The sequence below is a fragment of the Serinus canaria genome, chromosome 1 (genome assembly GCF_022539315.1).
Source record: "Serinus canaria isolate serCan28SL12 chromosome 1, serCan2020, whole genome shotgun sequence".
NCBI classification, from domain to species: domain Eukaryota; kingdom Metazoa; phylum Chordata; class Aves; order Passeriformes; family Fringillidae; genus Serinus; species Serinus canaria.
The window spans coordinates 28,615,934-28,625,594 of record NC_066313.1 but is presented as its reverse complement, the minus strand read 5'-3'; the positions used below and the strand labels follow the sequence as shown (position 1 = coordinate 28,625,594).

The 9,661-nt window shown below is 43.0% G+C and overlaps 1 protein-coding gene across 3 annotated transcripts; it reads right to left on the bottom strand.

The window, feature by feature from the left end:
* Positions 1–1,225: 1,225 nt before the first annotated feature.
* Positions 1,226–9,064, bottom strand: LOC103812485 (C->U-editing enzyme APOBEC-1-like). 3 transcript variants are annotated; one of them, XM_018908305.3, is made up of 4 exons: positions 8,876–9,064; positions 4,923–5,320; positions 4,267–4,382; positions 1,226–2,725 (listed from the first exon to the last, which is right to left on the bottom strand). In XM_018908305.3, exons 1-4 carry the CDS (start codon positions 8,896–8,898, stop codon positions 2,711–2,713), a joined length of 552 nt encoding a protein of 183 aa, XP_018763850.1. In that variant the 5' UTR covers positions 8,899–9,064; the 3' UTR covers positions 1,226–2,710. The 3 variants fall into 3 exon arrangements, with proteins under 3 accessions (XP_018763850.1, XP_018763852.1, XP_018763851.1); XM_018908307.3 differs by lacking the exon at positions 8,876–9,064 and adding an exon at positions 6,372–6,437; XM_018908306.3 differs by lacking the exon at positions 8,876–9,064 and adding an exon at positions 6,313–6,434.
* Positions 9,065–9,661: the final 597 nt, after the last annotated feature.

The window sequence follows — 9,661 nt, the reverse complement described above, 5'->3', positions numbered from 1 at the left end:
TAAAAACATCTTAAAATATCAAGGAGTTTCCAATGGATACATCTAGTGGCCCAGTTCCAGGATGGACTTGCAAATTAAAAAAATTCCTTTCTTCTTTTAGCTATCTGAGTGGAGATGCTGAAATGCCACAACCATGGGTACTGTAATTATCATTCCACAGTCACACCTCTTGGTGGAGGGAGGATTTGCTTGAGCACTTGTGGATTTTTGAAGCTACATTTTAAAATCAAGTGTTGCTGTTGGTTACACGTTAAAGCTCCCCCTGAAACAGTGGGAAATCCTCTAGGGTAGCCCAGTCTTTCTAATGCAGACCAGTGTTCCAGTGATTAATGATGAGACATCATTGCAGCAAGAACTGACACTTACTGTGATCAGCTGAACAGTTTAAACCAATGACAAGTGCTTATTTCCATGGCTAACTATAAGCTTCTGGAATTTTCTGCTCCAGTAAACTGTGAGTGCAGATGGTAGGACAGGGTGAAACTAGGTCCATGTACGGACACTAGAGGTGAGACGCAGGGTTCCCAAACGCAGTCACTGTGGGTGTTGAGGTGGTGGGACAGGTCATGACAGACCACAGCTGGTGGCCAGGACTGCCTGCTCTCTCTCTGTGAAATCCAAGCCCTCCTTCACTGCTGGGTACAGTGCCTGCACGGTGCTTTCTGCCCTGATGGGGCATTTTCTGTGGCTTTAAGTTCACTTCTGTTCTATCTTATAGGACAGCAAGTCTCCAGAAAGGCTCCTTTCGGCATCCTGCCCACCTCTTGCCAGATGATGGGTCCTGGGACCCCAGGAGCCCAGTGCTGGAAGACCACAGCTGAGGGGATGATAAGCCCAGAGGCAACTTTGAACTGGTTCAAGAGTTGCTGCCCCAGATGGATGAGCACAATCCTACAGGGCCTGACCGGATTCATCCCAAGGCACTGAAGGAGCTGACCAGTATCATTGCAGGACCTTGCAGTTTTCCAGTGGTCTTGGGAGTCTGGAAAGGTTCCAGGCCAAGTGGGAGACAACAGTGCTGTTCCAGTGTTTCAAGAATGGTAAGAAGGAAGACCCTGGTAATTACACCCTGCCAGTCTGACTTCAGTGCCTGGTAAAGTTATGGAGAAGGTTATTCTGAGAGACAATTATCAGGTCCTGAGAGAGATGTCTGGACCACCTCCTCGGAGGTAGCCAACATTTGGAATAGCCTTGGGCTAAATTAAGGCAAAACAACACCAAGGAATCAATTAGGAAGTTTTATTTATAGGCTGCAGCAATTAAAACTGTATGATGGGTTCAACAGTCAGTAGCAGCAACAATTTAAACCTTTCTGAACAGCCTGCAGATTTAACCTTTCTGAACAACACGTGGCAACAACAATCTCTGGGCAGCCTGTGGCAGCAGGGAGTTCAACTTTTAAGCAGAGGGAGAAAGGAGGAAGGAAAGACAGAAAAAACAGAGGCAGTGCAAAACAGACCTGGCCTTGTCCAGATTCTAAATACAGAAAGGTGAATACATGTTTTACCAAAAAAAATGATATCATATTGCTACTAGCACTTGGTTAGTGAGGCTCAAGGCCCCTTGTCCAGGCCTCAGCACTTCACCTCCAGGATAAAATGTCCAGCACACAGGGAGGTAAGTCCATAGGGCTCTGGGTGAGCAGCTGGCTGATGGCTCAAAAACTTACAGCCAGTGGTGACCTGCCACCACTGGGGCTCCCTGGGGCTCATTGTTACAGCCAGTGATCTTCAACGTTCTTATAAATCATCTGAGTGGGGGAATCAAATGTAGGGACCAAAATTAAGTAATCTTGCCAATGATACTAAACCAGGAGGATCTGAGGATTCCCTTGAGGGTGAAGAGGCCCTGCAGAGAGATCTGGATACTGAGGAGCTGAGCAGTCACCAATGGTATGAAATATGACAAGAGCAAGTGCTGCATTCTCCACTTGGGACGGGGTAATCCTGGAGTTTATGTAATCCTGAGACCACTGATCAGTGAGAGGACTGGTGTCAATGGAATGAAGCTGCATTCGTGGATGTGCAGCCTGGACATCAGGAAAAGATTCTTCACTGATGTCAGAAACTACACCCACTCCTCTCAAGTCTTTAAGAGTTTTAGGAAATGATAATAGGGGATAATCACAAAGCAAAACTTACAGTGTAGGCTGGGTGCATGGCCACAGCCAGGCACTCCCACCTCTTCTGTCTGCAGTCTTTTATGCTGTAACAGTTGGATTACTTCCTCAGAAGATTTTGCAGATTTATTTTGGGCTGGTTGACTACAATCTTGCTCCAGAGTTTTGCAACGTTTGCACAATTCAATTGTTGCAGACATCAGCAGTCTAGGGTGTTCTTCTGATGCCATTTTAAGCTTGGTGCTCTTCCTTTATGGTCTTCTGCTCTTCACTTATGCTATCTTGGATTTTTTCTATACATTTTGCAACAATAATCATATCCTAAAATACACCTTTTGCAAGCCCACTTACATCTTTTAAAAGCATTATTTCCCATTTTTACATTGCCCACAAGCAATTACAAATTTCACCATACGTAAAAGCAATCTGAGATTTACACTAAATATCTAAAAACAGTTAGAATTTTATAATTAAACCAAACAAATGATAGTGAAAACCAACTACTACATAACTGTTTATAAGATGGATGATGATTTTAGTCATGTTGTTTTGGGTCCCTTTCAACTTGAGATATTCTTTGATTCTTTGCTTCTACAAATGAAGACCCTAAAATGGAAATGGAAGTATGACATTTAGATCCTCCAACTGCACTTTGAACTTGCTGTGATTTGCAATGGACATAGCAGAAGCAGGCTATTAGTTGTAGTAGCCCAAGATGTTACTTTTCCACATATGGCATACAAAATGGATTTCCCAAATAACCAATAACCCACATAGCCACAGATTTCTTTCACTCTCCTTCACTAAAAACAGCATTTGTCAGAAAATTCTAATACATTGAAATCAAAATGTTGAAGCACTCATATTAGTTTTGCTAGATTTTTTTTCTAAAATACAGTCCTTCCCAGCCAAGGATGTGGACCTGTTCACCCAAGCAAAGTGCCTTGTCTCCAGGGCCACAAACTTTCAGCACTCTTGTTGAACACACCTTTCTCTCTCCTGCCTTTCAGGAGGTCTGCCTCAAGACAGAAGCAAAGGCTGAATTTTCCCAGGGTGCAAGCATTCTGTTTTGAACAGCTTTTCTCATCTCACAGAGACTGTACCCTCCCAACCAGCCACAGAAGTTACTGAATGGAATCTGGAAGGGACTTGAATGAAGTATGCAGGGGCCCAGTAACTGGGGGGTGTCAGACCACTGCAGACATTGAGAGAAAGGGGCTGAGTAGCACCATCTGGCAAACTGAAGCCCATGCTCAGATCCAGGTTAAAAAGGAATCTGGTGGAGGGTTTCTGAGATGAGACTGGAGTGCCAGGTAAAAATCAAGGAATTTCCCACCCTGGAACCCAAAGGAAAAAAAACTGCATAGCTTTTCCTTCATAATATCGTTGCCTTTTTCAACCTGAAAATGAAATCTGAGATAATTTTGGTATAGGAGGTAATATAAAAGTGGATTTTTATTTGGAGGCCTCCAGGGGCAGTTATGGAAAATATCCACAAAAGCCCCCCCACACGAGGTGAATATAGTTTTGACTGGTTTTAGGAAATTAGCATAATTGATAAAAAGCCGCAGTTAGGAGGACAAGTGGTAATGCAACTCCCCCTAGGTCAAGCTCCTTCTCTGGAGCCCTCCCTTGCTACTAGCTGTATTTGTTTATGAAAATGTGTCTCAAAGACCTTGTTCTCAACCTTGGCTCCCAGGAAGAACCAAGATAGGAGGCCTTGTACCCCTGGGACTTAGAGCTCTGGAATTTGTTTTGTCTTCCTGCCTGGAAGTATGGACTGCAAAGAAAGGGCACAGAAAAGTACTGAGAAAACCAGCTAAAATACAAAAATAGGCTACAGAGCTCCAAATATATGTGTGAAGAATACAGAGAACATATAAAAGAAAAAAAGGCAAAAACCAAGATGGCATCAATATGATGGAAAAATATCCACAGTGCTTCTCTCCCAGTGGGACAGGATAGTTCCCATGATTTAGTACATTCCTTTTCTCAAAAGCCAAAAGCTTAAAGAGTCTAGTCGGACTCTTTACAGTCCAACTAGAGCTAGATGTGAACAAGGGCTTCTTTCCTGCTCTTTACAGCTCAGTTGCCCCAGAGTGCAGATCATTTCATGTGATCCCCTCTGTCTCTCAGAGTGTACTGACCTGAAAGATATCTTCGAGCTTGACACGATTCCTCTGAATCTCTGATTTAAACTTCTTGGGCGAGAAATCATAGTTGACATCTGGCTGTATAAAGGTGTCCCAACAGTAATCATAGTCTGGAGAAACAGAAGCAAAATAATTAATCTGAGTTTATTCAGATACCAGAGAAGCTCAGGGAGCAAGACTTCTTAAGCTCTTCCTTGTGTCCATAAGAGACAGCTTGGCCATGGATAGGTCAGCTGATGGATGCTGTCCACTCCATATCTGGAACCAATGCCTTTCACCCTGGGCAATTTTCTTCTCTCCCTTCACTGCAGAGGAGCTCTTCAGCCAGTCCTCTCCCAGCAACTGCATTTAGGACAAGAGAGAAGGACCATATCCCCCATTCCCTCAGGAGCGACGTAAGGATGGTAGCTCTAAACAAAAGAGAATTTTCATACAGATCTGGTTGCTAAGGGTCCTGCCCCTCTTCTCCTGCACTGCTTAAACACCTTTTTTTGGGATGTGACTCTCATTCACTGCATGGTGATGGTTGTGCCCCCAGAGAAGCTGAGCAGACACAGTGCACCATAGAAGCAAGCCCATACCCAATTCACTCATGCACAAAGTTCACCAGCTCACCCCTCCCCTGTCCCACAAAGCAGGGGAAACCTTGCCTTCAGCTTCCATGGCTGTAATCCTCACTCCCTGGAACCTTCTAAGCTCCCTGAGGGCCATGCAGTTTCTCGGATCCTTTACATAGTAGAGCCGTGCCACGCGTATGTCGATGTTCACATTGCGCTGCTCCTCCAGGAAACCCTCAATCACCTGGCAGCACTTCCAACAGGGGCTGTAGGACAGGTACCAGGTCATGTCACAGGTATTGTAGCTTCTTGGCTCAAAGATTTCCTCCAGGAAGTACTGCTCTGCATGGTAATTGTCATCCTCATTCCTGACCCAGTGCTTCCAAGACCTGGCACCCCCACGCCACTTCAGCTCGCACAGCAGGTACGTCTCCCTGGGATACTCACGGGGGTCAAAGTGTTTTCTCAATGCCCTCTTGGATATATACATGCTGGAACAGAAGGGAAAATTCAAGGAATCACTGGTTACAGCTTTGTTTTCAGGAGTACTCTATGAAAAAGGGGGCGGGTGGAGGAAATCAGAGGAGAGCTGAAAATGGCAAAGCACGAGAGAGCAACAGAAGGAAAAAGGAGAGGCAGGCAGCAGGCAGGGTAAAGGAACTAAAGGAACCAAACCCTGAACTGTTAATCCTCCCCTCCTCTACAGCTGCATGCTGAGCTTTCACTGCCTTCCCCCTCCCAATGCCTGTCCCCTTCCCCATCAGTGGGAGTATTTCTAAAAGCTCTCTATATTTCTTGTGTGTCAGGCATTTTTACAAGGCTCCTATGTAGCTCTTTTCAATGTAGGGAGCTGTTGTGAATTTTGTAAAAACTAATACCAAAAAAAAAAAATAAAAGAAAGAAAATAAATGCACGGATAAACTATGAAGCTGAATATTTTCCTTATTGGATTCTCTTGCTGTTTGAACTTTCATAAGAATTACCACAGTCAGCACCATCTTACATGAGAGAAGAGGAAAGAAGTGCTCTATGCAAAAAGATGCAACTCCCAGGTTGGATATTTTCTGAGTTCAGAAAGGACCTCTGAATACTGTCACTTAAGTACCTATGCAGGCTGCCAGTAATCTTGAGTATATCTTTTATACTCAGTAATTATCCATAATGCACAAATATAATGAAGTCTCCAGAGGCACTATGTAGCCTTTGTACAATTGCCTAAAAGAGATTACTACGAAAATGCACCTCAGATATATGTTTTTCCACATCGGAATAATTCAGAGTAAATCTAGTAGACAACTGATCAGATTCTGAAGAGAGAAGCAATAAGCCTGTAAATTGATTTACAGATTAGTACTCATTAGTAACAAAAACCCACAAACAAACCAAAACCCAAACCAAACCAACAAACAAAAAGCACAACAAGAAAAGTTGCAAAACCCCCCAGTCTGAGCCATGGACAAATGAAATCTTGCAGAAAAAGTACCTGTCACACATTCTCTATCTGCAGGACTTATTACCTATGTAGAAAAGTATCTCATTTACCCGAGTCAGTCAGAAGGCTTTGTCTTCTTACCCCGTCTCCTTCCTCATCCCAGCCTCCTGCACATTAAAATGCATATGCACACGAACCAGTTTATAAACCACGGGGTGTGTCTCTCTCTATCTTCTCCACATAAACTCCATTTATATCAACCAAAGAAACCACATGTGCAGATTCACTTATCAGACTTTCTATTGAATTTATGTAAATGTAATAACAAATCTAGATGTCAGCAAATGTTTAATTATGGTACAGGAATAACTCTTTTATTATACTTAATTCCTTTAGTAGGTTGTTAAAAAAAAAACACTTAGAGAGACAAAACTGAAGCACAGACTCAAATTTTATGCTTTCTCATTTAAGGTTAAAAGAGAAGCACTTTTTCTATTTTTATTAGATTATTTGGAAGCTAATGTTTATTAGCTTAAATTTCTGTAAAACTCAATTTCTAGGGAACATATATATAATATAATTATATCATATGTTCACAATAAATACATAAAATATGTGACTGGTTGAAGTTCACCAAAGAAAATTCATTAAAGTCCCAGTGTTTAAGCCAAGTCAGTTCATCTTATCGTCACAAAAAATACCTTTAAGGTTTTGGAAAGCAATGTCACAACAGATTGCAGAGATTTGATTCGTTCAAAGGTACTTGCAGATGTTCCTATCTGATTATAACACACAAAGAAGTTGAAACTTCCAAGTTTTATCAAACAGGTCTTAAGCACCTTCTTGCCTGTGTTTTGACCATAAAATACTGCACTCAGGACAAGGTTTATTGCAACAGGTGTCCTGTGTTCAGGGACATAAAGCTATTTCTTTAGAACTATCTTGAAATACACTAATCTTCAAGATACAGACACCTTAGGGATGTCCTGAACCGAGTGAAATTTATGGTGTAATCAACTTAATAAAACATGACCAAAAGTCTGCATTCTTTTTAATAATTGCTACAGCTGTTACTTGCTATTCTTAAATAGGAGATTAATGAAAATTTAAACAACACTACCAGAAGGACAAATGAGAAATGTTAAAACCATGATAAAAAAATTACAGACTATAGAATATATACAGAAGAGCAGCTTTCATTTTTCTCCCCAAGTCAGATAAGAGAATACTTAAAGCAAATTGTGAGTTTACAGATACCCAAATTCATGCAATCACCTCGACTCTTATTTAAAGTGTTTGTAGTTACCACCAAGTGTCCTTCCTGTTCAGCATTGTTTTGCATGGTACACGTATACACATAGAGCCTAACTCAAAAAAAAATCGATCACATAACAGCTATTGATACGAATATGAGACAAAATTCATAGTTAGCAAATAATTAAAGATGTAAAGAAGAAAACGTTATTATTGTTCTTTCTAAATCAGGTTCGGCAATCTCATAGAGGTGAGCTTGTAATCCTGTCAGAATTTGAGAGCTGCAGAGAAACACGCTGTAAGTATGACTAATAATTTGAAAGGTGGATTGTACCCCAAAATGTTTAGAGGAATTAGGGCTGAAAATGGCAGAAGGATGACAGCCAAGGTAACTATCTCCTAGCCTTTATCTTCTTTTTTATTAATATGCAGCTCCTACGTAAATGTGCATTCAAACTTGAAGATGTATTGACTGATCACAAAATACATTTTAAAATATGGTAATTATATATTTCCTATTGTATGGTCCCACCATCCATAACTTGAACAGGAATGCAATGATATTAATTTAAAAATCACAAAACAGCTCCTAATACAAATATCTTACAAAAACTGTGTAATAAACTGCATCGTCGAGATATTTAATAATCTTCCTTCCTTTAACACTTTTTATTAGAAACTATTTAAAACTCTGCTCACTGCAAGATAATAAGAGTAATAATGTCTAAAAACACACGAGCATAAATTTGTCAAAACTTCTTTAATCCACGTTTTTTGTCCCTTGCCAACGCGTTGCACAACCGAGGCACTCCTTCACTAAGTGCATTCTTTACACTTCTTTTCTTACTTGCATTAAAACTTCCCCCTCCCTCGGACAGAGAATGGTCTGAGACCCTTCATTTCGGGTGATCACAGCTGTCTCAGGAGCTCGAAGCTGCCGAGCAAGGACAGGACGAGGCACTCCCAGCCTGTCTGCCAGCCCGGCGTCGGGGCCAGCCCGTTCCCGCCCCAGCCCTTCCCCAACACCCCCGGCCTCCCGGGGCCCTTCGCAGTGCCCGCCGCTCCTCAAGGCTTCATGGCTCCCAAGAGCGCTTCCAAGCCACTGGGAGCTTCCCCAGCAGGCTGGGAGCCCAGTGCAGCCCCTCGTGCGTCGCAGCCACACTGGGGACAAAGATCCCTCGCCCTTTCCCGATGCCACCACCACGGCCGAGCCCGTCCCCGAGCCCGCACGGACACGGAGCCCGCTCTCCCCGGGGCTGCAAAGCCAGGGACGCCCTCGGGCTCGAAGCAGCAGCAACAACGCAGAGGTGAAGCTGGACTGCTTTTTTTGTTTGTTTTGTTTTGATTTGATTTCTTTTACCCTCTCGTCTTTCTCCTGTACATGGCTTCTCCTTTCCCGGCGGGCTCTGGTGGTGCTGTCCTCCCTGCCGTCGCTGCAGACGGGGCTCGACGCGCCCCGAGCACCAGGAACACCCCCGGGCTCTGCTGGCACAGGTGATGAAAGAGGAGACGGGAGAACTTTGCCGGACCTCAATCCTCAGCTGGTGCCTCCGAGTGACGTATCCAAACACGCCTGCCCCCAGCAGTGCTCTCGCCTCCTTTCCTCACGCCTTAGCCGAGCTGCGGGGGCCCTGATAAGCTTCCAGTTAAAAAACTTGATAATTGAACCATCTCTTTGAAGCCTGCGTCTAAGTTTCAAACGGATGATAGGGCTTCCTAGGGAGGAAAATGTGATTTATTCTTGTGTAGGACTCCCCTCGCAGGGCCGCAGCTGTTCTGTGCGGCATACAGACCTTCCCTGAAACACCTGGAGCTCAGCTCATGGAAAGCATGGTGCTCCTGCATCGTGAGTTGCCAAATCTTTCTGTGAAAAACACCAATCACTTGTTTTTTAAATTTTTAAATATTTAATAGTAATAAAATAGTTATAAAAATAGTAATACAATTAGAGTAATAATAATTTAGACAATTTGAATTAAGACAATATGAGACAATAAAAACAAAGAGTTACGGACGTCCGGGTACCTTTTTCTGGGCAGCACAAGCCCGAAAAAGGACCCCCGTTAACAAAGGATTAACCTTTAAAAACAACATTGCCTGTTGCATATTCATACACTTCATGCATGATGCATAAATTTCATTCAAA

Bases quoted from the DNA above. Each gene is read 5' to 3' on its own strand.
- LOC103812485 (XM_018908305.3), bottom strand. From the start codon at position 8,898: ATGTACAGGAGAAAGACGAGAGG. The intron at 5,321-8,875 runs GTAAAAGAAATC...CTTCTGTTCCAG, and splicing joins TACAGGAGAAAGACGAGAGG to CATGTATATATCCAAGAGGG. The intron at 4,383-4,922 runs GCAAGGTTTCCC...CTGTTTCTCCAG, and splicing joins TACAGCCATGGAAGCTGAAG to ACTATGATTACTGTTGGGAC.